This window comes from Myotis daubentonii, chromosome 10 (genome assembly GCF_963259705.1).
Source record: "Myotis daubentonii chromosome 10, mMyoDau2.1, whole genome shotgun sequence".
In the NCBI taxonomy this organism is placed as follows: domain Eukaryota; kingdom Metazoa; phylum Chordata; class Mammalia; order Chiroptera; family Vespertilionidae; genus Myotis; species Myotis daubentonii.
In genome coordinates, this window is record NC_081849.1 from 85494118 (window position 1) to 85521718 (window position 27601).

At 55.1% G+C, this 27601-nt stretch overlaps 2 protein-coding genes and 1 long non-coding RNA gene across 7 annotated transcripts; 2 read left to right on the top strand and 1 right to left on the bottom strand.

The window, feature by feature from the left end:
* The first annotated feature begins 9 nt into the window (after nt 1-9).
* SUN3 (Sad1 and UNC84 domain containing 3) lies at nt 10-17112 on the top strand. The gene is made up of 11 exons (XM_059656186.1): nt 10-165; nt 3461-3888; nt 5647-5708; nt 7605-7705; nt 9216-9256; nt 10138-10306; nt 10748-10832; nt 12106-12221; nt 13906-14073; nt 15094-15186; nt 16845-17112. Exons 2-11 carry the CDS (start codon nt 3764-3766, stop codon nt 16962-16964), a joined length of 1080 nt encoding a protein of 359 aa, XP_059512169.1. The 5' UTR covers nt 10-165; nt 3461-3763; the 3' UTR covers nt 16965-17112.
* Nucleotides 17113-18360: 1248 nt separating this feature from the next.
* HUS1 (HUS1 checkpoint clamp component) lies at nt 18361-26648 on the top strand. 5 transcript variants are annotated; one of them, XM_059655952.1, is made up of 9 exons: nt 18361-18514; nt 19335-19459; nt 19546-19722; nt 19886-19993; nt 20862-20936; nt 21542-21591; nt 22441-22565; nt 23703-23822; nt 26379-26648. In XM_059655952.1, exons 1-9 carry the CDS (start codon nt 18463-18465, stop codon nt 26459-26461), a joined length of 915 nt encoding a protein of 304 aa, XP_059511935.1. In that variant the 5' UTR covers nt 18361-18462; the 3' UTR covers nt 26462-26648. The 5 variants fall into 5 exon arrangements, 3 of the variants coding, with proteins under 3 accessions (XP_059511935.1, XP_059511936.1, XP_059511937.1); XR_009447438.1 differs by lacking the exon at nt 26379-26648 and having other exon boundaries at nt 21542-21725; XR_009447439.1 differs by lacking the exon at nt 26379-26648 and having other exon boundaries at nt 21542-21725; nt 22466-22565; nt 23703-23738.
* LOC132211218 (uncharacterized) lies at nt 23831-26170 on the bottom strand. Its single transcript, XR_009447440.1, has 3 exons — nt 26039-26170; nt 24099-24280; nt 23831-24061 (listed from the first exon to the last, which is right to left on the bottom strand). It is a non-coding gene; the product is annotated as an uncharacterized LOC132211218 (long non-coding RNA).
* Nucleotides 26649-27601: the final 953 nt, after the last annotated feature.

Sequence of the window (27601 nt, forward strand, 5' to 3'; positions counted from 1 at the left end):
TGCCCCACCCCGAGTTCCCCCAAAGCGGTCCCCGAAAACGCTCGTTTACTTAGTGCACTTAAAGAAGAGGACGAATACAGACCCTCAGCATCAGACTGTGCACCAGCCGTGACCTTATCCTGGACGCGCCTTTTCTCGAACCTGGATTTTTCAGGACTCTTTCTGGTCTGTGAGTTGAGAAAGTTTGGTAGGACTGGACTTGGGGTCCGCACAGGTGGAGGGCAGGGCATGCCTCCTGCTCCCCGGACTGGGGGTCCGCACAGGGAGAGGACGGGGCATGCCTCCTGTCCCCCGGACTGGGGGTCCGCACAGGTGGAGGGCGGGGCATGCCTTCTGCTCCCCGGACTGGGGGTCCGCACAGGGAGAGGACGGGGCATGCCTCCTGCTCCCCGGACTGGGGGTCCGCACAGGGAGAGGACGGGGCATGCCGCCTGCTCCCCGGGCCGGACATCCTCTCTGCACAGGGCTCAGGGTGTCTGAGCGGCCGCCAGGCCCCTGCGGTTTTGTTCCTGGAGAGCGAGCTCCCCGCCGCCCCGGATGGACACTGAGCGAGGACCAGGGTTGACCGGCTGTGGCCAGACCAGGGGAGCTATGGGAGCTGTGGGAGGAGCACGGAGCTTTGGTCGTGCTGAAAATGTTTCTGAAATCAACACATGTTAAGGGCGCTCATTTGGCAACTTTAGTGAGACCAGGTGTTGCTTTTACAGAACAGGGAAAGCCTGGCGGTCCAGCAGAAGGCAGGGGCCTAGGAGCCGGCGATGAGAAGGTGCCTCGTGGCGGGAACTAGCCACAGCTCCGTGTCCACGCAGCTCTCCCACAATATTGCGATGAATTCTCAGGGTCTACGGCTGGCCCCTCGTGTGGGCAGTCAGCACTTCCCATTGCAACGCCCACTGCTTGTCCTGCTGTGTGTAGAGGCAGTTAGGCCGTCGCCGAAATAACAGAGCTTTCTTTTGCACAAGTCACAGCATCCTCCACAGGGACTGTGCCCTCCAGAGAAGGTCTTTACAAATAGTTGATCGCAGGAACTGGAGCCCCTGGCTACAGTCTCTCTTTCTATTTCTGAACGGGGTTCATAGGAGAGCCAGAGTGTAGCCACGCGGACACCCCCTTACTAATCAAAGTCGATTTCTGAGTCATAATGAAGAGCGCTCCGGAAGTTTTGACCTTTGGGGTATGACTGAAACTCCCACCGTTTGCAGATGCCAGATCACACCCAGTGGTTCTCAACCTGGGCTGCACCTTAGAATCACCTGGGAATCTTTTTAAAATCCTGATTTCTGGGCCTCATCCTCCAGAAGTTCTGTTTCTTTGTTGGGGCCGGTGGGGGGGGGGCGGGGGGGGGGGCCACAACATGAGTAACAAAGAAACAGAATTTCTGGAGGATGAGGCCCAGAAACCGGTATTTTAAAAAGATTCCCAGGTGATTCTAATGTGCAGCCTAGGTTGAGAACCACCGCTCTGGACTCCAGGGAAGGTGCCGGGCCAACGGGCAGGGGAGCGAGAACCACCTGTTTAGAATGAGAACAGCTCTGTGTCTTCATTGCCTGCATTTGCCACAGGTGGTCCTTCTGTCATGTAACACTTCTCCGCGTTTAGAAGGACCCAACGTCTCCTCATGTCTGACCTCACTTTGTGCACAATTTTATTCAGTTTTAGTTATAGATGCTTTGATAAAATATATTATAAATAGAAATGTCTTATACGCCTACCTACAGGTAGATGTCTATAGATATTGTGTATATTTTAGAATATCTGATACGGCTACAAGATGTTGATCTACAGAGACGTTATTGTAAGTAGATCTTATGTGGATGTCTCCTGTTTGTGACTATTTTGAGAGAAAAAATGTTTTTGAGTAAAATTTCGATTTTTCAGAGCCCTCGACCCGCCCTGCGGCCTGGTCTCTCTCCTTTGCCCCGTTGTTGACGGACTCAGATTTATGTAAACCCCCAGGACGCACCGTCACTTTCTGCTCTGCTCACCCCGTGACACACGCCCACCCCAAGCAGCCGAGAGGCCATCACCCAGGCACACTCCTTCCCCCACTGGGCACGGAGCCCGCAACCCAAGCATGTGCCCTGACCGGGAATCAAACCCTGACCTCCTGGTTTGAGGTCAACACTCAACCACCAAGCCCCACTCCGTAGACCCGGCTCTCACAGACCCAAGGGGCTTGGAAGCGCGGTGTTTTCTCTTCGAAGGTAATCGATCGTAACTGAAGGACAAGCTCCCCTTTGGAGAAATGGTTATGGGTGTCAGTATCATGTAGCCTTTTCGGTTTTCAGCCTCATTGGGAAAATGAGGCCCAGAGCGGGCGGGGTTTCTTTATGTACAGGAAATGTAAGAGGCCCGGGAGCCACGGGAGCCGATAAACACGAGGGGCAGGAGTGGCAGTGAAAGTGGGAGACCCCCCCCTCGGAGCCAGCCTGCCACCCGACACCCCAGGCTGCTGAGGACCCCACCACGGGAAGATGGTGCTCACCAGGAAGCAAATGGTTTCCAGACGGAGTTTTTTCATTTCTTACTAGAGGCCTGGTGCACAAAATTCATGCACGGGCAGGAGGGTTCCCCTCAGCCCAGCCTGCACCCTCTCCAATCCAGGACCCCTTGGGGGATGTACAACTGCCGGTTTAGGCCTGATCCTGGGGACAGAGAACCATCAATGTGAGAAGCATCAATAGGTTGCCTCCTCATGCACCTCGACCAGAGATCAAACCCACAATCTAGGTATGACCTGACTGGGAAATTGAACCTGTAACCTGGGGATCGGGCCTAAACCAGTAGTCGGACATCCCTCTCACAATCCTGGACTGCTGGCTCCTAATCGCTCACCTGCCTGCCTGCCTGCCTGGTCGCCTCTAACTGCCCCCTACACCAGCCTGATCACCCCTCACTGTCTCTGTGTATTGGCCAGGTTGCCCCCAACTGCCCCCTCCCTGTTGTCCTGGTCGCTCCTAACTGCCCGCCCCCCCCCCCCGGCCAGCCTGGTTGCCCCCAATTGTAGCCCCCCACTGGCCTGGTCACCTCCAACTGCCCTCCCTGCCAGCCTGGTCACCTGTTACTGCCCCCCTGCCATCCTGGTCACCTCCAACTGCCCCCCTGCTGGCCTGGTCACCCCACACAGCCTGCTGTTCAGTCATTTGGTCGTCCCTCACTAACTCCCTGCTGGCCTGGTCATAGACAGCCATCTTGTGAGGGTGTGATGGTTAATTTGCATATTACCTCTTTATTATATAAGATTGTTAATATATTTTTATAGATTTCAGAGAGGAAGGGAAAGGGGGAGAGAGAGAAACATCAATGATGAGAGAGAATCATGGATCAGCCTGTGCCCTGACTGGGATTTGAACTGTGACCTCCTGGTTCATAGTCAACGCTCAACCACTGAGCCACCCTGGCTGGGCAGGAAGAAAAATGATAAAAATCCTATTTTTCTTTCACCCTTGTACCCCATTAGGTTCTGGGGCCTTCACAGTCCGTGGCAGGGTGGGCAGGTGTTGCTATAAGCCCCCGTCAAGGGCATCGGGGCGTGACAGAGAGGAGAGAGGCCTGCACCCTGGCAGCCATTGTGACGCATCACAGAGGGTGACACAACAGAGGGCCCGGCACTCAGACCGCTCACTCCGGTTTCCCCCTCGGCGGAGAAACACTGCGAAGCAAGACAGCGAGCCAGCCCGGCCGCCATGCCCAGCCTCCTGGCTTCCACGCGGTAAAGACGGGAAGCAGGTGGACGCTCCTCCTGCCGGCCGCCGGTCCCGGGATGAGCGGGAGGCCGGAGCCCGCGCAGGACCTGGCGGGAGAGGCCAGCAGCAGCGGCAGCGGCAGCGGCAGCGACAGCGTCCAGGCTTTGGTCCAGGGGCGCGAGGGCCCTGCCGCCCGCAGCAGGTGCGTCGCTTTGCAGAACGCGTCCCGTCGGATCGGCGCTCCTGGACAGAAGCCCAGTAGGAGCTTTTCTCCTTTTCCGTTTGCTCTCACAGCTCCTCGGGACCACAGACCCCTGTGGCGGCCTTGAGTCCCCGTGGCCGGCAAACTGCGGCTCTTTGGCCCCTCGAGTGTGGCTCTTCCTAAGCCTTGGGAGCACCCTGATTAAGTTAATAACAGTGTACCTACCTATAGTTTAAGTTTAAAAAATGTGGCTCTCAGAAGAAATTCCAATCGTTGTCCTGTTGCTATTTGGCTCTGTGGACTCATGAGTTTGCCGACCACTGGCCTAGGCCAGACGTCCGGGTGAATCCGGCGGCTGGGACGGGGGCCACGGAGGAGAAGCCCCTGCTTAAGAGAAGGAACCCCTTCTCCTTCGCTGACTGGCTATGTCACTCAGCACAAGAGCAGGACCAGCGCCTTGTGAACAGACTAGAAACAGACTCACAGGCAGCACAGACGGAAGCTGTCAGAGGGAGCGGGTGGGGCTGCACGAGAAGGCGGAGGGATGAAGCAGGACACCGGGGGAGGCAGGAGAGCTGAGACGCACCTGCAGCCCAGGGCACGGTCCCGGCACGAGGTGACGGTGTGGCCGGTGGGGGGCACGGTCCCCGCACGAGGTGACGGTGTGGCCGGTTGGGGGCACGGTCCCCGGTCTGAGGTGATGGTGTGGCCGGTGGGGGGAATGGTCCCCGCATGAGGTGACGGTGTGGCCGGTGGGGAGAGCAGCAGGGGCTGCTCTGAAGCGGTGGTTTTCTAACCGCTGTGCCGCACACCGAGACCGACAGGAAGCAAGACTGCTGAGAGGGCCTCTGACCGCTCACACGCCGCCTCCTCACCCCTCACCGTGCGCGGCCCGCGGTCTGCGGGGCTCAGCGGGGACTCCGACGTGGGGGCTTCTTTCCCACGCCCCTGCGGGGGACCTACCGCACCGTGGTAAAGGCCACAGCTTGAGCCCACAGCTGTGGTTCGTCTCCTTAGAACAGGTGTGCAACCACCTGCCGGCAGGCAGCAGGGAGGCCCTGTGCCTCCCCCCCCCCCAGCCCCTCTCCCTGCCTGCGCTGTGCTGCTGCTGGGAAGGCCAAAGTAATCTTCCCTCTCTGGCCCCCCCACACACGCACGAAGCCCCTGCCAGAAGCGCCCATGAAGTAAGAGGAGGGAGTGCTACCAAGTTGCTGTGAGAGCAAGTGTGGGAGTCCCCACCCAGGGAGGGAGGCCGAGTCCCCCAGGTGGGGCCAGGCACAGGTGGCTTTGCAAGGCTCGGCCTGCACCAGGGTTTACGCTGAAACTTAGTGAGCCTGGGCCCAGCCCCGGTGGCTCAGTGGTTGAGCGTTGACCTATGAGCCAGGAGGTCACGGTTCTATTCCCTGTCAGGGCACAGGCCCAGGTTGTGGGCTTGATCCCCAGTGTGGGGCGTGCAGGAGGCAGCTGATCAGTGATTCTCTCTCATCATGGATGTTTCATTCTCTCTCTCCCTCTCTTTCCTCTCTAAAATCGATAAAAAAAATTTTTTTAAAAAAAAGAAACTTCATGAATCTTGGTGGATATGGTGCCATTGGATACCATCCTGGAAAGGATTTTCTCTCAATTCCAAAGACAGTGGATCAGGCATTAATTCACAAAGGCAGCCCCACAAGCGCCTCTGCTGACTTGGGGGAGGGTTCGGATGGACGCGTCCGGGGGACCCTGGGGAATTCCTCCCGTTGTGTTTATTCTCTCCAGGCTGACACGGCCGTGGACGGTTGTCCTGAGTGTGGTGCTGGCACTGACTCTCCTCCTCCTCGGTAAGCCGCCCTAAGCCACGGTCCTCAGGCCCCTTCCGCGCGTCTGGGTAAGGAGACCACGGCAGGAGGACCGCGGAAATGACACGGAAATCGCCGGAAGCGGCTGCACACGCCTGAAGCTTTTTTTTAAAATTATTTCTAATTGTGAAAGCAGGGGTTTTTTCTTTTCTTTTCTTTATATATATATCTTTATCAGTTTCGGAGAGGAAGGGAGAGAGAAACATCAATGATGAGAGAGAATCATTGATCGGCTACCTCCTGCACGCCCCCTACTGGGGATCGATCCCGCAACCCAGGTATGTGCCCTTGACGGGAATTGAACCCGAGACCCTTCAATCTGCAGGCCAACGCTCTATCCACTGAGCCAAACCGGCTAGGGCAGCGGTTCTCAACCTGTGGGTCGCGACCCCTTTGGGGGTCGAACGACCCTTTCACAGGGGTCGCCTAAGACCATCAGAAAACACATATATAATTACATTACGATTCATAACAGTAGCAAAATTACAGTTATGAAGTAGCAACGAAAATAATTTTATGGTTGGGTCACAACATGAGGAACTGTATTAATGGGTCGCGGCATCAGGAAGGTTGAGAACCACTGGGCTAGGGCAAAGCAGACTTCTTTATTGAAAACTTAGAAAGCACTTTTTTTTCTCTTAAGATCATGGTTTAAAAACAGAAATTGCCTTAACATTAAAACTTGACATTTTTATTGCAGACACATACCATTGACCTTTTCTAACTCTGAGTGACTCAGCAAAGACTATCACTCATCACAGGATTTTGGACAAAATGGCCTTGAATAATCAGCGAGCAGTTTTCTGAGTGTCTGTATCGCACCCCCCCACCTCCACCCCCACTTCATCCGCACCCCACCCCCACCCCCATACACTGGGAAATTGCTCTTCAATTTATGGACCACGGGAAGATAGGGTGCCCATGGAAACCAAGGCTTCCGCCCAGTTACTGCCAGGAAATGCCACCCGATAACTGGGCAGCACTCGAGGTGCTGTTTGCTGGGACTGCAAGCACAGGGGTCTCTGGGGCCTTCTCTGAGCATGCGCATGGCACCCCTTTTCCTTCTCACGCCCTCTGCCTCCTCCCTCCAAGCTTTCCTGTCTGTCTGCCGCTCCCTCATTCTCTGTCCCCTGCCCGGGTGGGCATAGCCAGTTTATGACTCGAAATCTTTCAACAGACACTGCGGCCTCCCAGAAAGCCATTCTGGCCCCAGGGAGCGGGGAAACCAAAGGCCAGCTCTAACCAGCTGGCCAGGGGGCGCTGCCAGCTCCCAGCTCAGTCACCGCCGTTTAAGAACAAGGTCTGGCCCGGCCGGTGTGGCTCAGTGGTTGAGTGTCGACCTGTGACCCAGGAGGTCAGGGTTCGATTCCCTGTCAGGGCACGTGCCTGGGGTGCGGGCACGATCCCCAGTGTGGGGCGTGCAGGAGGCAGCCCATCCATGATTCTCTCTCATCATTGATGGTTCTCTCTCTCTCTCCCTCTCCCTTCCTCTCTGACATCAATCAAAATATATTTAAAACAAAACAGAACAAGGTCAGTGTCGCCTGCTGACACCAGCAGCTGAACCCAGGGCCCCGCCTCCCCATGGCTGTGGGAGGAGGCGGGCAGGCGAGCAGAAAGGCCGTCATCCCCCCGACAGGGCCTGCCCTTTCCCTCAGCCCTGGGTGCGCTTGGCGTTTGGATTTGACTTCAGAATTCCCAGAGCGTCGATCCTGGTCCTCTTGGCTGACTGGGAGGGAGGACCAGGTTTCCAGCACCTTGTGTTGTCCGTCACCCAAGGGTCTGCGCTCCTCCGAGCGGAGAGAGCCCTGCTGGTGCGTGTAAAGCGCCGCGCCCGTGTTCCCGGCACACTCCCCACCGACCCGTCTTCCCGCACAGGGTTCCGGAGCCACGTGTGGCCGGGAGGACACTCCGCCCAGAAGCCCCGGCGGCTCTACACCGTGATCGCGGAATACGGCTCCCGGCTCTCCAGCTACCAGGTGATGCTGGCGAGCTCATGGGAGTCGCTCACTGAGGCTGGATTGCTACAGGGCGAGTGTAGGTGCGAGGTCCTCCGTGTTTGCACGTGGCATCTCGCGGAGATAAAGCGGGACCAGAGTCTGTTCCGTGGTTCCCCCCAGGCCAGTGGCTCTCAGGAGGAGGGGTCCCTCTGGCCTTCACTCCTGAGCTCTGTGCCCGCCCTCCTCCCCCAACCCGCCCAGAGGCTGATGGTGGCTCTTTCTATAGTCTCTTCAACGATGCATAACAGCGTTTTATGGCTGACTAATAACACCATAAATCATGTACTCAGCTCTGACTAGTGTTGCTCAATGGTGAGAGTATTGGCCTGCACACTGGTGGGTCATGGGTTCGATTCCCTGTCAAGGTCAAGTACCTGGGTTACAGGTTCAATCCCTGGCCCTGTTGGGGTGCCTGCAGTAAGCAACCAGTAGATGTGTGTCTCTCGTGTCGCTGTCGCTCTCCCCCTCACCCCCTCCCTCCCACTGTCTCTAAAAGCCAATGGGAAAAATCCCCTCGTGTGGGGATTACAAATACAAACAGAAACAATGCGTTCAACACAGACTTCCACACGTTGGATTGTTCGCAATTTTCCAACATTATAAACATAAACGCCACTGGGCTCAGTCTTTCCACCATCCTTGATTGTCCACTTGGGATCAGTTCCTAAGAGAACAGTCACCGTCTCCAGGTGACCCTTGAGCCGGCATCACCGTGACTTCATGCCGCTTCCACAGCCGGCTTCCACCTCCCCGTGTGCCACGGCTACCGGACGGTGACAGCGTGGCACCGGAGGGCTGGACGCGCAGGGAGTGCCTGCTCACTGACCTCAAAGTGACCCCTTAATGAGAAGACCACTAAACGCCCGTGTGGGTTAGGAGGCCGGCTCAGGACGACTGGGGGATGCCACGCGTGCGAGCGCGGCACGCTGTCCGCTCTGGACCCGAAATTCACACCAGACGTTCAGAGCCCGGCCCGCGTTCTGAGCTGTGGGCAGCATATGTGGAGGACACAGCCTGCTGTCACACAGGGCGCGGCCTCAGCCAGCAAATCATCATGGTCACGGCCAGCGAGGAGCTGAGGACCGGTGATCACAAAGCACTTGCTGCCAGCAGGGCATTGGTTGGCAGCGAAACCCCGCCTGGAGCAGCCGTCATTTCCCCGGGGGCAGCCCTGCCACGGCTAGATTCCCCAGAAGTGATCTGGTTTAACTTGAGGTATCGGGTCTGGCCAGTGTGGCTCAGTAGTGGAGCGCAGGGTTGCGGGTTTGATTCCCAGGCTCCAGTCAGGCCTGAGTGGGAGGCAACCAATCGATGTCTCTCTCTCACATCGATGTTTCTCTCCCTCTCCCCCTCTCTGCCTCCCACTCTCTCTAACAATCAATGGAAAAAATATCCTCGGGTGAGGATTAACCAACCAACCGACCGACAACAAGAGCGGTACCTGGGGTTTGGGAGGAACAGGCGGGATTCAGATGCTTTCTTTTTCCAGGCGCAACGTCGGATGCCCAAGGATCAGCGGGAACTCTTCAAGTGAGTGAGGCGCTCGGACGCGTGGCCTGGCCACCGTGGCTCCCAATACGGACGTGTTTTTGTAAAATCAGAAAACGATCGTCATTTCTGCGTCTATAGATAATTGTTTAACAACGGAGGTGCCTTCAGTATCATTTACGATTCAGACAGTGGAAAGATAAGGAACCCGGCGGTGGGGGAATGAGTGACAGCCCACCCAGCCCCAGGGAGCCGCGGGAATATCTGAAACAGACAATGATTGGGGAGGTGCCTGGGACACAAAATTGTAACGATGGTCTCCGTTCTGTTGCATCGAATGAAACTTGCACACGCACTAAAGTGCCACAGTGCTTATCTCTCCAAAGGTTTCGCATTTTCCAAATTGGGAACATGCGTTGTCCTACAAATTGGAAAAGTAATAGGAGATTTGTGCTTACCTTTTCTCCACAAGAGAAATACCTATGGGCTTGACATGACCAGGAATTTTCAGACGGTAAAGGTAGCAGAGCCCCTTGGCTAAGGGAAAATCTGGCCCCGGGCTGGGCCTTCCTCCACCCCTCGCCTGAGGCTGGTCCGAGACCCCCCAGGCTGCTCTGTGCCACACTCCAGGCCGGTGCTCCTGTCGGTGGGAGGGGTGGGTGTGGGCACATCGCCAGCCTCAGGCCAGGGCAACAGGGCTCCAGAGAGACAGGAACCGTGAGGTTGGCCGAGCCCACTCCCTGCTCGGAGCTCCCCAGGCCCTCGCGCCCTCAGGACTGCCTCCCCAGGAGTGCTGAGATGCGGTGCCCCCTGGGCTCCCTGCCCTCAGGGTTATCTTTCTGCTCTTTGCCCCGGAGCCCAGCCCCCACCGGACGCCCGCCTCTCCCTCTTCTCACATGGTGGTTGGGGATCTCCATTCACAGGAAGGAGAGCCAGACTTTGGAAAGCAACTTGCGTGACATTCTACTTTTAATGGAACAAATCGACGTCCTGAAGGCGTTGCTGAGAGACACGCGGGCGGGTCTGCACAATTACAGCGGGAGCCCCGGCGGCCCCATGGAGGCCCAGAGCCAGGCGGAGGTCACGGACCAGGTGAGTGAATTTCTAACATGAGCAACCACGCACTTTCTGTCACTAACGTACCTCCTAGATGGCTATAGAGCGTTCCAGTCTTCGTTAGCGGGCAGAGACAGCGGTAAAGGAGGGGCCCCAACAGGTCGCACAGGCAGTGCCATCTCGCTGGGTGGTCATGAGGGCTTTGGAGGGGCCAGAGGTCTGACGTGCTCTGTGACCTGGGGCGGGGAGGGAGGGAGCACAGCTCAGCTCCCTGGGACGCGCTGAGCCCCACCCCCCCCCCCCCCAGCTGTGCAGGTGAGACTGCAGGGCCCGCCCGCCTGCGGCTGGTAAACACTCTCATTATTATTATCACTGTTCTGCAGGTGAGGGGCCTGGGGTCCGCAGGCACAGCGCGCACGGTCCAGACTTCAGCAGTCGGCAGGGACTTAACAGAACACTGTTTTTAAATTTGTGCAGGAAATGTCGAACTTGGTAAACTATGTGCTTAAGAAGCTGAGAGAAGACCAAGTCCAGAGGGCGGATTATGCCCTGAAGTCGGCAGGTGAGTGAGGAGGGAAACGCTTCAATAGTGTCTCTGTTCTGTATGTTTCTCTCTGTTTCTTTCTTTCTTTTTTAATATTTTGTTATTTTTTTTCCAAGAGGAAGGGAGAGGGGGAGAGAGAGAAACATCAATGATGCGAGAGAATCATGGATCAGCTGCCTCCTGCACACCCCCTACTGGATGTTGAGCCCACAACCTGGGCATGTGCCCTGACCGGGAATCAAACCCTGACCTCCTGGTTCATAGGCCGACGCTCAACCACTGAGCCGCACCAGCAGGACTCTCTATATTTCCTTATTAGGAGAACATGTATCTATCTGGTCATGTGGGAGGGAGAGGAATGAACACATCCAAACAGAAAAGGAGAATAGAAATGGTTGTTGTTTGCTCGGAGTTGGTGCAAATCTCAGAGCAAACGTGGGGTCTCTTCGTTAGCGTGGAAAAGGCCGCAGAGAAAGCTGGGTTCCCAGCGCCTCAGGGGCAGCCATTAGGTTCACGTCACTGGCAGTAGAACCCTTTACACTTTTGCACTAAAATCACCAAAAAAATCTAGAACTAATCAGTAAGGTTAAGTTAAATTCTATATATACAGTTCTCAGATGTTAGTCATAAAAGATTGGAAAAAGAAAAAATTAAAACAGTACTATTGGGAGGAAGGGGGTAAAGGCGGGGATGGGCGATACTGTAATACTAGCAACAGTAAAAAATATTTTTAAAAAGAAGAAAAACAGTACTATTCACAACAGTTATTAAAAAAAAAACAACATATGCCGAAACCGGTTTGGCTCAGTGGATAGAGCGTCGGCCTGCGGACTGAAAGGTCCCAGGTTCGATTCCGGTCAGGGGCGTGTACCTGGGTTGCGGGCACATCCCCAGTGGGAGATGTACAGGAGGCAGCTGATCGATGTTTCTCTCTCATCGATGTTTCTGACTCTCTATCTCTCTCCCTTCCTCTCTGTAAAAAATCAATAAAATATATGTTAAAAAAAAAAAACAAAAAAACCAAACATCAAATACTTAGGCCTAAAGCCTCCCATCACGTGAGCGGTTGAAAGGGGTCCCTGTGCCTCTGGGAACAGCCGCCCACCACAGTCCAGACTCTAAAGCGGTGGCCTCAGGGTCCGTGTTTGATCACAACAGCGTTTCCAAAATGCCGTGCAACTGCTCGGCACACACGGCCCAGTCCTCACTTTCCAACAACATCAGTGAAACCCACACAAGCCGTTTTGGGTTTTTTTAACTTTTTACTTGAAAAACTATGTGGTCATTTTAGGGGCCTCCATCGTCGAAGCTGGGACCTCGGAAAGTTATAAAAGCGACAAAGCAAAGCTGTACTGGCACGGGATCGGGTTCTTAAATTACGAAATGCCCCCAGAGAGCATCCTCCAGGTGAGAGCCAGACGGCGAGCAGCCTGTTTCTAGCTTAGAGTTTTGTCCATATTGTCATCCTTAAGACATTAATGTCTAAAATGGGAGCAACTCTGAACGTGTCACAGGACCTGAACCTACCTCCTCGAATATTCATAGTCGTCAGGTCACAGGAGTTCGTCCTTGTTTTATGGTCAGAAAACTGTGATTGATTAATTACTAATGTATTATTTGAAGGTCGGTAAATTAGATGATGAACGTCTCACACAGGACAGACACAGTCCGCACCTTTACGTGGCTCCGTGGCCCCCTTTCCATCAGCACGTTCCGTCCCAGCTCACAGGTGTTGGGGGTCCGTGCCCCGAGCGCCTGTGCTGAGCCACATGCTTTCAGCCAGCACATTGTTAGCAAGTCCAATACAACAGGGGAAAGTTCCAGATAAAATGCCCACGAACTTCACTTCGAAAGGCATAGACAGCAACAGGTGGCAGAGCTCGCCTACTCGAGCCTACACACCTGAAGTTGGTTTCCAATTTCTAGACACCTTCAGGCAAACCTGTGAATCTCATCCCAGAGACAGTCTAGACCAGTGGTTCTCAACCTCGGCTGCACATCAGAACCACCTGGGAATCTTTTTAAAATCCTGACTTCTGGGCCTCATCCTCCGGAAATTCTGTTTCTTTGTTATGGGGTGGGGCCACAACATGAGTGACAAAGAAACAGAATTCCCGGAGGATGAGGCCCAGAAATCAGGATTTTAAAAAGATTCCCAGGTGGTTCTAATGTGCAGCCAAGGTTGAGAACCACTGGTCTAGAGCTAGGAAATGGTACATCTTCCCTGAACACCAGGACCGGCACCATTCTCACTATCACCACCATTAACATCTCCATCACCACCACCGCCACCACTACCACCCTTACCACCACCACCACCCTCACCACCACCCTCAACACCACCGCCACCCTCATCACCATCACTACCACCACCCTCTCCATCACCATCACCATTACCATCATCACCACCACCTTCTCCATCACCACCATCACCATCACCATCACTACCACCACCCTCTCCACCACCATCACCATCACCATCATCACCACCACCCTCTCCATCACCATCATCACCACCACCCTCTCCATCACCATCACCACCACCACCATCACCATCACCATCACCATCACCATCACCACCACCACATTCACCACCACCACTACCGTCATCACCTCCATAACCACCATCACCTCCATTACCATGATCACCATCACCTCCATTGCCATCACAGTGATCACTACCACCACCATCAATACCTTCTCCACCCTCAGCACTCCCAGCACCCCATCACCACTCATACCAACTAACTGCCTTCTAGTAGCTTCTAGTCCAGTTCGAACACTGAAAGAAAAGATTCTCACATAACAAAAGGCTCTAACAGATATAAGCAGAACGTGAGCTGGAAGGACAACCAACCCTACAGGTGTCTGAAGTTCTCCTGTTTGACACGCATCCCAGGCAGGGCCTTTAGAACTGTGGTCGCCAACCTTTGGACCTCAGGGACCACCAGCAGTCCGCGCACCACTGGTTGGCGACTGCTGCTTTAGAGTGTAGGCGTAAGCGAGACCTGTGGTCAGTAGCGACCAGCTGGCCAACATTGTGGGTGGATTTCTGTAACCAGGTAAGAGATGAGCTCTGTCTGCTTTCCAGCCGGATGTTCACCCTGGAAGGTGCTGGGCCTTCCCAGGTTCTCAGGGCCACGCCCTGATCAAGCTCGCCGGCAAGATCGTCCCCACCTCGGTGACCATGGAGCACATCTCCGAGAGGGTGTCTCCCTCGGGAAGCATCTCCAGCGCCCCCAAGGAGTTTTCTGTCCACGTGAGAATCCCCCTGAATCTCTGTTCAGAGAGGGTAGGGGAGAGGGCGGTGGGCCAGGAAGGAGGAGCTGGGTCTGAGCTGTGCAGCGGACCGTTTGTATCACCGGGACCAAGTCCCGCGTTTCCCAGGCTCCACTTTGCTGTCTACACAGCGAGCGGGTCGGACCAGGTGATGGCTAGCACCTAATTTTACTCCATCAGCCTCAGACATGTAGAATGAAAACATCGACATTTCCACGTGTTTATAACAAAACACGGTTTGTCCTTGTCCCACTTCTGCCCCGACTTTTACTCTCGGGAAGCTTCCACTTGAACTGTTTTAGCTGAAAATAATGATTTAGGTTCCTGCCGCCTTCCTATTTGCTTTTACTAATTTCTTGACTTTTCGGGTTTGGTTATTGTCTACTGAGGTTCTCCGATGGGAAATGAGCAGCTCCCTTCCATGGCTTCCCAGCCTCATTGTTTGTGTCTTAATTACGGAGACATAATTCACACGCACGTCATTCATCCATTTAAAATGTACACGTCAGTGGCTTTGGTATATGCACAGATCTCTGTATCCATCACCATCATCCATTTGACCATACTTTTGTTGTTCCACAAAGGAACCCTGTACCTCTTAGCTGCCACCTCCCACCACCCACTCCCTCCGTCCCCCAGCCCTGGGCAGTCACCAATCTACTGTGTCTCCATAGACCGGCCTTCTGGACGCGTCATATAAATGGAATCACCTGTGTGGTCTCTTGTGAATGGCTTCTTTCACTTGGTACCGCGTTTTCAAGGTTCACCTATGTTATATAACGTGCCAATATTTTGCTTTTTAAGTTGCATTTTACTTATCCATTCACCATTTGATAGACCTTTGAGCTGATTCCACGTGTTTGGCTATTTGCACAGTGCTGCTGGCACCTGGCACCCCAAGGCACCTGGAGAATGGGCGCCACTTGACCACACAGCTGCCCCGTTGACTTTGATGGAGAATCCACTCCTTGCAGCCTCCTTTCTGTCACTTTCCTCACAGGGCATCTCGAAAGAGTGTGAAGGAGAAGAGATTTCCCTCGGTCGGTTTGTGTATAACAAAACAGGAACCACCGTGCAAACATTTGAGCTGCAGGTAACGAGCGCCCGGAATAGGCTGCGTGTGGCTCTGTCCCTGGGAGGGGTGTGGGGGTGTGCATTAGGGTCTCATAGATAGATAGATAGAGATAGATGATAGATGTATAGTCACCTGCTCAGCCCTTCCCTTCCCTGTTTGGTTCCCTTGAAGCTATTAGGTTAGATAGTCACTGTCTCACCTTCTGTGTGATGTGTTGGAGGCAAAAAGGAAGTCAGAGGGAGAGAGAATAAATACTTGATAGCAGATAAGGCAGGTAAACTTCTCTTCCTCACTCAATGGGAAAAAACACCAGCTGTTATGCTGGCCGGCAAGGCTCAGTGGTTGAGCGATGACCTCTGGACCAGGAGGTCATGGTCTGATTCCTGGTCAGGACACATGCCCGAGTTGTGGGCTAGATCCCTAGTGCGAGGCGTTCAGGAGGCAGCCAATCCAAGATTCTCTCTCATCATGGATGTGTCTATCTCTCTCTTTCCTTCTCCCTTCCTCTCTGATTTCAATAAAATATATTTTAAAAAAGAAAGAAAAATAGCAGCTGTTAACATGTAACCCCTCCTGAAGTTGTTAAGGCATCATCCTATATAATAAAACCCTAGTATGCAAATTGACCAAACAGTGGAACAATGGTCGCTATGATGTGCACTGGCCACCAGGGGCAGATGCTCAAGGCGGGAGCTTCCCCCTGGTGGTCAGTGTGCTCCCACTGGGGGAACACCGCTCAGCCAGAAGCCAGGCTCACAGCTGGCGAGCGCAGCGGTGGTGGTGGTGGGAGCCCCTCCCACCTCCGCTGCAGGCGGGCAGTAAGGAGGAAGGGGTTCCAGACTGCGAGAGCCCTAGACTGCGAGAGAGATGTCTAACTGCTGGGGATCGGGCCTAAGCTGGCAGGTGGACATCCCCCAAGGGGTCCCAGACTGAGAGAGGGCACAGGCCGGCCTGAGGGAACCCCTGCCCCTGGTGCATGAATTCTGTGCACCAGGCCTCTAGTGTGAAATAAAATCTCATTGCTTCTCATCAGCCACAGGGAGTAGTGAAATGGAGAGGGCACCTCCCACTATTAAAACAAGGGTTTTAGGACACTGCTCAGCCAATGGGGAAGAAGCAATGTTAGAAATGAATGTATCTGTGGAGTTTCATATTTGATTGAGTATCTGTGTGTCTCCCTCCCACCGTGGGGTGGCCAGCAGGCAGCTCTGTGGGGTGTGGCAGTGGCAGTGCCCATGGCAGTGGGAGCCCGTGGCTGTCCAGGCCACCTTATCTTCTCCTCGCCCTGCGTTTGTCCTCTTAGGAGCTTTTTATTCATAGTGGCTCACTTCTCATCCATTAGAGCAGTGGTTCTCAACCTGTGGGCCGAACGACCCTTTCACAGGGGTCGCCTAAGACCATCGGAAAACACATATATAACTACATACTGTTTTTGTGATTAATCACTATGCTTTAATTATGTTCAATTTGTAACAATGAAATCGGGGGTCACCACAACATGAGGAACTGTATTAAAGGGTCACGGCATTAGGAAGGTTGAGAACCACTGCGTTAGAGTCTGTGTGATTACACGTAAGGCAGGAAAGAGTTCCTTGCCCATTACAACCGAATTCCTTAGGACCCTTTGAGATGGGTTTCTTGATAAGCCATTAATTTTCTCTCTTCTTTTTTTTCAGCATGAAGTGTCTGAGCCCTTATTGTGTGTGAAACTTAGAATCCTCAGCAACTGGGGCCATCCGAAGTACACGTGTTTGTACAGATTCCGGGTCCACGGCCACCCCGGGGGCCACGGCTAGAGGGTCTGGTGCCCACGGCCACGACCACGGGTCCGGAATACTCGTGTTCTTCTCCCTTAGACCTTCTGCACGTGTGGAAATCGAATAGAGGGTTCACACTTGCCCGTAAAAAGTGAATGAATTTTACTAATAAAAACTGTGAAAGTGGTTTCAATCTCCTGGTGATGGTTTCGCTTTTGAGGATGAACCATGTTGTTGGAACATTAACAAATGAATTTGTCTAGAAGAAGATGTATTATTTCACGGTCTTTTTTTTTTTTTTTTTTTTTGGTTAATCCTCAACCGAGGATACTTTTCCATTGAATTTTATTTTGATTTTTTTCCACAGAATTTTAGAGAGTGGAAGGAAGGGGGAGAGACAGAGAGAAACATTGCAATGTGAGAGGGACACATCGATTGGTTGCCTCTCACATGCGCCCCAACCACGGCTGGGGATGAGCCTGCAACTAAGGTTCGTGCCCTTGACCGGAATCGAACCCTTCAGTCCACAGGCCAATGTTCCATCCTCTAAGCCAGTGGTTCTCAACCTTCCTAATGCCACGGCCCTTTAATACAGTTCCTCATGTTGTGGTGACCCCCAATTTCATTGTTACAAATTGAACATCATTAAAGCATAGTGATTAATCACAAAAACAATATGTAGTTATATATGTGTTTTCCGATGGTCTTAGGCGACCCCTGTGAAAGGGTTGCGACCCACAGGTTGAGAACCACTGCGAGTAAGCCAACCAGCTGGGGCTTGTTTTACTTTTTAAAGTCTACATCATTTCTATTATTGATGCTGTAAGAATTTTAACAGGATCCAGTGAAATTAATCATGAGACAAATTGCAGAATTATCACTTAATGTCACTGTTCTTTAAAATCCTGTGTTTACCACCCTTAAAATTTTAAATTTTAAACCATAATCCAGGGTGGCTACAGGGCTGAGTGGGGTCTAAAGCTGCCTGCCCTGCAGCAGATGCATGCATCTGAGCATTTTATTTAATCCTTTACAAATGAACCACTGTTTTTTTGATATTTTAATAAAAGTGGCAATAGGCCCGGCTGGTATGGCTCAGTGGTTGAGCGTCGGCCTAGGAACCAGGAGGTCAGGGTTGCATTCTGGCTCAGGGCACCGGTCCGGGTTGCGGGCTCCATCCCCGGTCGGGGGCTGCAGGAGGCGGCCCATCCATGATTCTCATCATTGATGTTTCTCCGCCTCCCTTCTCTCTGAAATCAGTAAAAATATAGTTAAAAAAACAAGTGGCCGTCGGTGTTAACGTTCTTTAACCCTAGAACCCCTTCTCACACCTGGGTCTGAGGATCCCGCATTCTAAAGCGGAGCCGCCGCCTCCCCACCAAGGGCGGAACCAAGGGGCGCGGGCCGGCGTTTCCGGCCGGATGCCGAGAGCGGGACTCTGAGGAAGGGACGCTGAGGGCCGGAAGTTGAGGGCGGGACTCTGAGGGCGGGACTCCAGTCCGCTGCCACAGGTCTCCCTGGCGGGTCGTGTCCCGCCATGAAGTTTCGCGCCAAGATTGCGGACGCAGCCTGTCTCAACCACTTCACGCGTGAGCGGGTGGCGGCCGCCCGGGGGTGTGGAGGGAGCGAGGGGAGGGAGCGAGGGGAGGGCGGGCCGACGGCGGAGGGGCGCGCGGAGGGCTTCCCTGGAGCTGAGAGGCGCGGGGCTGAGGGGCTGGTGGCTGAGGGGCTGGGGCTGAGGGGCTGGGGCGCTGAGCTGAGGGGCTGGGGGCGCGGAGCTGAGGGTCTGGGGCTGAGGGGCTGGGGGCGCGGAGCTGAGGGTCTGGGGCTGAGGGTCTGGGGCTGAGGGGCTGGGGGCGCGGAGCTGAGGGGCTGGGGCTGAGGGTCTGGGGCGCGGAGCTGAGGGTCTGGGGCGCGGAGCTGAGGGTCTGGGGCTGAGGGCCTGGGGCGCTGAGCTGAGGGGCTGGGGCTGAGGGGCTGGGGCGCTGAGCTGAGGGGCTGGGGCTGAGGGGCTGGGGCGCTGAGCTGAGGGGCTGGGGCTGAGGGGCTGGGGCGCTGAGCTGAGGGGCTGGGGCTGAGGGTCTGGGGCGCGGGGCTGGCGCTGAGGCGCTGAGGGGGCGGGGCGGGGCTGAGGGGGCGGGGCTGGCGCTGAGGGCTGAGGGGGGGGCGGGGCTGGGGGGGCGGGGCGGGGATGAGGGGGCGGGGCTGGGGGCAGCCGTGGGCAGTGGGGCCCCAGCTGGTTTGGGGCCGGACTGGTCCGGGGGCGGCCCTAACCTGGCACAGGCGGTTCTTGGGGGCCGAGCTGCTGCCCTGGGAGCCTCGGTGTCCTCACCCCACCCGCGTGCGCCTGGCCCGCGCCGGCCTCCAGGCCCCGCACAGGGACCCACACGTGACCCGCGCCCCCCGCAGGCGTCAGCTGCATGGTGGCCAAGCTCGCCCGCACCTGCACCCTGCGCATCTGCCCGCAGGCGCTCAACTTCATCCTGGCCGACCCCGCGGGCGGCGGCGTCAGCATGTGGTGCGAGCTGCCCCAGGTGAGCCGCCCTCCCGCCTCCGCCTCCGCCTCCCTCCCCGGGCTGAGGGCCGAGCGCACCGGCCCCTGACCCCGCGCCGCCCCCAGGAGAACTTCTTCAGCGAGTTCCAGATGGAAGGCGTCTCCGAGGACAACAACGCCATCTACGTGGAGCTCGCGGCCGAGAACCTCTCCCGCGCCCTGAAAACCGCGCAGAACGCCCGGGCCTTGAAGGTCAAGCTGACCAACAAGCACTTCCCCTGCCTGACGGTGTCCATAGAGCTGGTGAGGAGGGCCCCTGGGCAGTGGCCGCAGCAGGGGGGCCGCAGGCAGGTGCCCCGTGACCTGCCCACCGTGCGTGCGATGGCGATGGCTCCGGGGGAACGGAGAGCCCCCAGCGGCGTGGCCGGCGGGCTTCTCCGCCCCTCAGGCCGCGGGTTCCTCGCAGGTGTCTGTGTCCAGCAGCAGCCGCATGGTGACCCACGACATCCCCGTGAAGGTCATTCCCAGGAAGCTGTGGAGGAACCTGCAGGAGCCCACAGTCCCAGACGCTGATGTGAGTGATGGCAGCCCCGTCGCTCCCCCGGGTCCAGTGGCGTCATTTAACTCCCCGGTGTCAGCACGGGCTTTGCGTCTGCTTGTTGGGAAGCATACTCCCTTTTTAAAGGCTGCTCCAGGAGGAACGGGCCTGTGCCGGGCTGTTCCCGTAAAGACCCTCAGTCAGCCGGCGTGGCAGGAATGCTGGCAGAGAGGGAATGTCCGCCCAGGGACGGCCGTGCAACTAGCCTGCCCTGGAAGCCCTTGGCGTTCCTGCCGGGTGGTGGCCGCAGGCACCGGTGTGGGTCACAGAGGGACGCTGCCATGTCGGTGAGGAGCGATGTCCGGCCGGTGACAGCCAGCAGGGCGGCCCTTCCGCTCCGCTGACTGGTCCCAGGGCAGGGACTATGGTGAGGCCCGGGCTCCTTTGCCTCCCGCTCACACTGACGGAAGGAGGAGGATGGAGAGGGAATTCTAGAGGCCCCTCCTGGGCAGCAGCAGGGCACCAGGACAGTGGGAACCCTCTGACGCTGGTGCAGGCACTTCCCCTCCTCGCGTTTTTGGGTGGAAAGGCCTGAGTCTTGGGGATCCCTCAGAGGACCGCCGTGTCCCCGGGTGCATGAAGGCCTCTAGCCGAAGGCGGGTCCTGGGACCAGAAGTGCCACAGGGACCGGTCGCCGCGGTAACCAGAGGCAGGAGTGAGCTAGTGAAACTCTGATAGTTTTTATTTTCATATTTTAAAAAGAACTTTATTCAGACAGTTTAAAAACCCAGGATTCTGGAGCTTTTACGCTTCCACGCATTCCAAACCCAGGTAGTGAGCGGGCACCTGCCGGCACTTGCTATTCGGACATTCTCATGCTCTGGTTTTCTCATTGGGCCTGTAGGTGAGCATTTATCTGCCGGTCTTGAAGACGATGAAGAGCGTTGTGGAAAAAATGAAAAATATCAGCAATCAGCTTGTAAGTCACAACTTCTTTAGCAAAGAGCTCTGAAGTGTTTGCTGTGGGCGGCACGCCTGCCCGAGGTGTGGGTGCCCTGGCACTGAGCGTGTGGGGTCCCCTCATTGCGGCGGTTGAGAGCTACAGCTTCCCAGGTGCCCTGGGGACCCTGCCCGAGTGTCTCCAGGGGCTCCCTGGGGAGAGTGCTCACACTGGCCTCCTGCCTGCATTTGTACTCACAGTAGATTCAACACGCTCAGCCGCTCTGGCTTCCCTCCCTTACGCTAGGAAAGACATCGCACATCTGCTAACGTCTGTGTTTTATGAGGTGCTGGTTTTGGCAGTGAGTTGAGTGTCCCGTGAGCCCAGGCCACAACGTCTCACTCTAAGCACTCTCATGCCAAGTAGATGGCGCGTGGCTGTTCTGTCTGTCTTTGTGGCGGCCCATTGTACCGCGGGACATGGCACCGCGGGGCAGCGGGCACTGTGTGGAGGAGCCTCAGTGTCAGCTGGTTCTCCTGAATTCTTCCTCTACTCAACCAAGCACCTGTCATATGTCCTTGAAGCTTTTAAAAACCACTGCCCACCTGATGAAGCATAAACTTTTGATTTTCACCCTCTGCCAGTCCTCGTCCTTGTCACATGGCCACACCCTCCCTGCAGGACCACCCTCAAGGTGCACCCTTCCCCTAGTGCCAGCTCTTTCCCGGTTCTGTCGCCCCATATCGCCCTGGAAAGCACTTAGCTCCCAGACTTCTCCCATTGCCAGGGGTCCTTCCGACCCTCCTCTGAGCCGCTCGGTGTTGCCTGGTAAGTTCCCTGCTGGTGTCTCAGGACCCTGCCCACCTGCTGGCTCCTGGGAAAGGGAACTGTCTCAGCATCCACCCCCTGTGGGACTGCACTCAGTGGGCCATTCGCGTGCTGGCCGGTCCTGGAGTGGAGGTTGGCTTTTAGAGCTCTTTGGAATTGCAGAGGTTTTCTGAAACCTGGAAAAGGTTAATGGGCCATTTCATCTCTACAGTTGTGTCCAGTTAAGAGTAGTTTTCTTTCATTGCTTAGTCTCATAGCTCATTTAATTGACAGTTGGCTTCGGGCGAAGCAGTGAGAGCTGCGCTGACATGTGCTCCCGTGCCTGCCTACCGTCGGGCTGTCGTCAGCCTGGGAGCTTCCTCTGGGGATGCCCTGGGGGCCTCGGGAGAGCTTCCAAGCCTGAGGGAGGCAGGGCAGCCGTCTAAGGACCCGTGATTCCCTGTGCAGGGCCGAGCCAGCAGGCTAGCCTCCCAGGCCTCGCCCACCAGCCTCTACCTGTTCACCTGTCCCTGCCGAGGTCTCTGCTCTGAGGGCTCCTCCCTGCAGGGTGTTCCGAGGCCCTGTCCTCTCTCTGTTGCCATGCCATGCGGGTCCTGGTGCTGTCAGGAGGGAGCTGGGGGTTTGTAGGCTCCCTCGTCACCTGGTATGGAAGCTGATGTTTGTGGTGTATTTTTTACTTTATTTTTTTTTTTTTGCTTTCCTTTTCTTTTTTAAGACTTTGTGAAATACTCCACTTGCAGATTATTGAAGCAAATCTCAATGGAGACTTGAACCTGAAAATAGAGTCGGAACTAGTGTGCGTTACAACTCATTTTAAAGATCTTGGGAATCCGCCATCAGGTAGGTTTTCTGGTAGATTGTGTTTTGCTTCTGAAAAGTTGTTTCACACCCTACTGAGGCCTCTGAGTGAACGGGAAGAGGGTGAAATTCGGGAGACTGTTTTATGCTTGGGGAGACAGGCGACAGGCTGGCTTACGTGCTGCTGGGAGGGACAGTGGTGTGGAGAGATGGGCCTCCTGGGCATGAGTGTGCCTGGCTGGAGGGTGGGCTCGGTCTGGAAACGTGGCGCCATCCCCACTCTTAAATCCCTGTTTCTGCAACTAAAGATGGCAAGTTCCCACCTGGAGCACAGCTGGAAGGTAGATGACGTTTCTCCTTTCCTCCTCCTTGGGTCTCTAACACTTAGAGGACTAGATGAGCAAATGCAGACTTTACTCAGGTGAGCAGATTGCCTGTCTCCTGCGAGGTGATAGGCCACGGAGTCAGTTCAGTGAGTGGTGAGCACGGCTGGTGGATGGATTGGAGGCCTGTGCTGCAGTCACAGTGTGGGTGGGGCGGGTGGAGGGGGAGAGGCCAAGGACCTGGGGAATGCGTTTGCTAGTGACCTAAAACCCTTTCAGTCACGCCTGTGTCCCAAACAGTTAAGCTGGGCCCTTCCACTTTCAGAATTGGTGTGTCTCACCCCAAGGTTGCTGTGCACATTTTAGCATCGCTCTGGGGCTGGGCCTTCACAGTGGAGGGTGCTGTGGGGAGATGAGGCCCATGTGGTCAAAGCTTTGGTAATGCTGAGGGAGAGGACTTCTTCTGGTCTGCCTCATTGTGTTCGTTTTAATGAACAAGAAAGAGGGTTTTCTTACCTTGATGCTTTCCGTAGTTGAAAGGACTCTTTCCGCTCTGGAATGAGAGGCCTTGATTAGCCGTCCATAAGCGTACGAAGCATTAACTATACGCGTGTACTAAGGGATGCCGTCTCCTTTGACCTAAAGGGGGAGATTGGGTCATGTTTCAAGGCCCTGGAAATGAAGATTTCCTGGAAATTGACAGTATTTCAGAGTCAGGATTTAATAAGTTTTTGCTTAACAAAGGGCCCTATCTCCATCTCACACTATTTGTCCAGTATGCTAACATCAGGGTAACACAGCTCATTTATTTAAGCAAACAGTCTGCTTTTACATCTAGCTGTTCCTGTCATTTTAGCCTCTGAAAACGAGTCTGAGGACCGCAGCCCAGAGCAGATGGCGGAGGTGCAGGTGGACATCAGGAAGTTCCTGCAGTTTCTGGCTGGACAACAAGTGAATCCCACAAGGGGCATCTGCAGTGAGTGTGCCTGTGATTGTTTTCACATTTCACACGCTTGAGTCACTTGTGGTCTCTCAGCTGGTTTGTGATCTCGTAATGCATGGTGGCTGGGTCACGTGGCCTCTGATTTTCCAGGGCCGGCAGATGATTGGGATTTCCCTGGGTTCAGGGTAACAGAGGTGGGGCTGTGCTGTCTCACCGGGCGTCAGGCATGGTCTCTGCACCCAGAGGGGCTGCGGGAGAATGCGCTGACCGTCCTGTTAACCTGAGCTGACATGTGCACAGCCCTGACACCACCTGGCTTGACATGTGCGCAGCCCTGACACCACCTGGCTTGGATTTAGGTTCCCCTCACGATGCCTAGGTTTCTTCCTGTGTCTCAAGCTGACATCTGTGTCCTCTTGACCCCTCCCTTGGCTCTGGTCGGCCCGTCCTCAGCAGCACACCTGCCTCAGCAGCACGCTCCTTCCCTGTACCTGAGCACAAGCTCCTTCTCTACCTGAGCACACGCTCACTCCCTACCTGAGCACACGCTCACTCCCTGTACCTGAGCAGCACGCTCCTTCCCTACCTGAGCAGCACGCTCACTCCCTGTACCTGAGCAGCACGCTCCTTCCCTACCTGAACACACGCTCCTTCCCTACCTGAGCACACGCTCACTCCCTGTACCTGAGCAGCACGCTCCTTCCCTCCCTGAGCACACGCTCACTCCCTGTACCTGAGCAGCACGCTCACTCCCTGTACCTGAGCAGCACGCTCCTTCCCTACCTGAACACACGCTCCTTCCCTACCTGAGCAGCACGCTCCTTCCCTCCCTGAGCACACGCTCACTCCCTGTACCTGAGCAGCACGCTCACTCCCTGTACCTGAGCAGCACGCTCACTCCCTGTACCTGAGCAGCACGCTCACTCCCTGTACCTGAGCAGCACGCTCACTCCCTGTACCTGAGCAGCACGCTCCTTCCCTACCTGAACACACGCTCCTTCCCTACCTGAGCAGCACGCTCCTTCCCTCCCTGAGCACACGCTCACTCCCTGTACCTGAGCAGCACGCTCACTCCCTGTACCTGAGCAGCACGCTCACTCCCTGTACCTGAGCACACGCTCACTCCCTGTACCTGAGCACACGCTCACTCCCTGTACCTGAGCACACGCTCACTCCCTGTACCTGAGCAGCACGCTCACTCCCTGTACCTGAGCAGCACGCTCACTCCCTGTACCTGAGCAGCACGCTCACTCCCTGTACCTGAGCAGCACGCTCCTTCCCTCCCTGAGCACACGCTCACTCCCTGTACCTGAGCAGCACGCTCACTCCCTGTACCTGAGCAGCACGCTCACTCCCTGTACCTGAGCACACGCTCACTCCCTGTACCTGAGCAGCACGCTCACTCCCTGTACCTGAGCAGCACGCTCACTCCCTGTACCTGAGCACACGCTCACTCCCTCCCTGAGCACACGCTCACTCCCTGTACCTGAGCACACGCTCACTCCCTGTACCTGAGCACACGCTCACTCCCTACCTGAGCACACGCTCACTCCCTGTACCTGAGCACACACTCCTTCCCTGTACCTGAGCACACGCTCACTCCCTGTACCTGAGCACAAGCTCCTTCCCTCCCTGAGCACACGCTCACTCCCTGTACCTGAGCACACGCTCCTTCCCTGTACCTGAGCACACGCTCCTTCCCTCCCTGAGCACACGCTCACTCCCTGTACCTGAGCACACGCTCACTCCCTGTACCTGAGCACACGCTCACTCCCTGTACCTGAGCACACGCTCACTCCCTGTACCTGAGCACACGCTCACTCCCTGTACCTGAGCACACGCTCACTCCCTGTACCTGAGCACACGCTCACTCCCTGTACCTGAGCACACGCTCACTCCCTGTACCTGAGCACACGCTCACTCCCTGTACCTGAGCACACACTCCTTCCCTCCCTGAGCACACGCTCACTCCCTGTACCTGAGCACACGCTCACTCCCTGTACCTGAGCACACGCTCACTCCCTGTACCTGAGCACACGCTCCTTCCCTCCCTGAGCACACGCTCACTCCCTGTACCTGAGCACACACTCCTTCCCTCCCTGAGCACACGCTCACTCCCTGTACCTGAGCACACGCTCACTCCCTGTACCTGAGCACACGCTCACTCCCTGTACCTGAGCACACGCTCACTCCCTGTACCTGAGCACACGCTCACTCCCTGTACCTGAGCACACGCTCACTCCCTGTACCTGAGGAAGGGCTCACTTGTCTCCTTGCCGCTGACATCACAGTCCCTGAGAGGAGACTTACTTTGCTTGGAAGCGCTTCTGTCTTCCACGTCTTGTGGTCATGGGTCCTGGCTGCTGGGTCCTCTCGCTCTGCCATCACTCCTCGTCTGGGGCGCTCCATCTGCTTTGTGCCTCTGCATGAAGTTTGCCCTGTACCTGGCGGTGCCTGACCTTGCCTTCGCAGACCATCCCTGTGGGGGCTGGGCGTTCCTGGAGCAGACGTCGCCTTCAGTGGGTCCTGGATTCAGGGAGCAGCCCTGTGCGCAGAGGCTCCATAGTGATGGGTGTTTTCTGTCCCCAGATATCGTGAGTCACAAGATGGTGCACTTTGACCTGCTCCACGAGGACGTGTCCCTCCAGTACTTCATCCCGGCCTTGTCCTAGCACTGCCAACTGCACGGAGCCCGGAGACCATTGCCATGACCCGGAGAGGCACGGGGTGATGTGCTCAGTCATTTGTCAATATGTCTTCACAGCAGCACAAATTCTGTACATTTCCCTTATTTTTCCCTCTATGATAATTTAACTAGAAATTAAATTAACGAAATAGTTGAATAAACATGTTACTTCATATTATTGCAACTGGGCAATCAGTGGGTCTGCACTGCCTGTCATTACTTGAGCCAATAAAGCAGAGACAGGGTTGAATCATATATGAGCATTTATTCCAGTACTGCTGACAGTATGGGAGAGCAGCAGGTCATCCACAAAAATCTGCTCTGCCCCCACCATAAACCAGCTGCTTATATTGGGTAGAAGGATGAAGATTACTGTGATTGTTTCATTCTGATTAAAGAGGGCACATTCTAATCTGGCTGGGAGTTGCACTTCATGGGGAAGTAGGCAAAAGGTATGCCAAATGAGCAGTTCACAGGTAATGTAGGCTGGAGATTTGCAAAGGCCTGCGGGTATGCAAAGGCTGGGAGTATGCAAAGGGCTGTTAGCTCTGGTTTCTGCAACAAGGTTGTTAATCTTTGCATGATAATAGGCAGCTCTGGGATGGGGAGGAGGGGCCGTACTTCCAGGTGAGCTCCCAGGTAATGAAGTGCAACGCCCAGCCAGATTAGAATGTGCCCTCTTTAATCAGAATGAAACAATCACGGTTAACAGAGCATGATTAATATTTCTTAAACTTATAGCTGGTCCCAGTATTCTATTTATGTCCCTATCATTTCCCCACTGCTATTTTTACCATCTCATATCTATGAGATTTGTTTTAGATGAAAAATCTCATCCTGCCAGACTGCATTTGCTTCTGCCTTGATAGCAGTTCTTGGGGATGGAATACAGGGTCTCAAAATAGGAAGAGATCGAATACAGCGGCAAGCTATCAGACTACAAAAGTAAACAGAAAAATTTAAGAGAATTCCCACATCCCAAACAGGTTAGGTAGCCAGGAAGTTAGGTTGGTGAAGTCAAATCCGTAAAAAAACAAAACAAACCTTGTGTTTTACTTTGGAGATGGTTTCCCTAATTTGTTGAATGTTGTTTTCTATCTAGAATTGTCAGAAAGATTAAGACAGC

Excerpts from the sequence above, each read along its gene's own strand:
- SUN3 (XM_059656186.1), top strand. The coding sequence starts at position 3,764 with ATGAGCGGGAGGCCGGAGCCCGCGCAGGACCTGGCGGGAGAGGCCAGC. Across the intron at positions 3,889-5,646 it reads GGCCCTGCCGCCCGCAGCAG|GCTGACACGGCCGTGGACGG; the intron begins GTGCGTCGCTTT and ends TATTCTCTCCAG. Across the intron at positions 12,222-13,905 it reads CCCCAGAGAGCATCCTCCAG|CCGGATGTTCACCCTGGAAG; the intron begins GTGAGAGCCAGA and ends TCTGCTTTCCAG.
- HUS1 (XM_059655952.1), top strand. The coding sequence starts at position 18,463 with ATGAAGTTTCGCGCCAAGATTGCGGACGCAGCCTGTCTCAACCACTTC. Across the intron at positions 19,723-19,885 it reads TGACGGTGTCCATAGAGCTG|GTGTCTGTGTCCAGCAGCAG; the intron begins GTGAGGAGGGCC and ends GGTTCCTCGCAG. Across the intron at positions 20,937-21,541 it reads AAAATATCAGCAATCAGCTT|TCCTCGTCCTTGTCACATGG; the intron begins GTAAGTCACAAC and ends ACCCTCTGCCAG.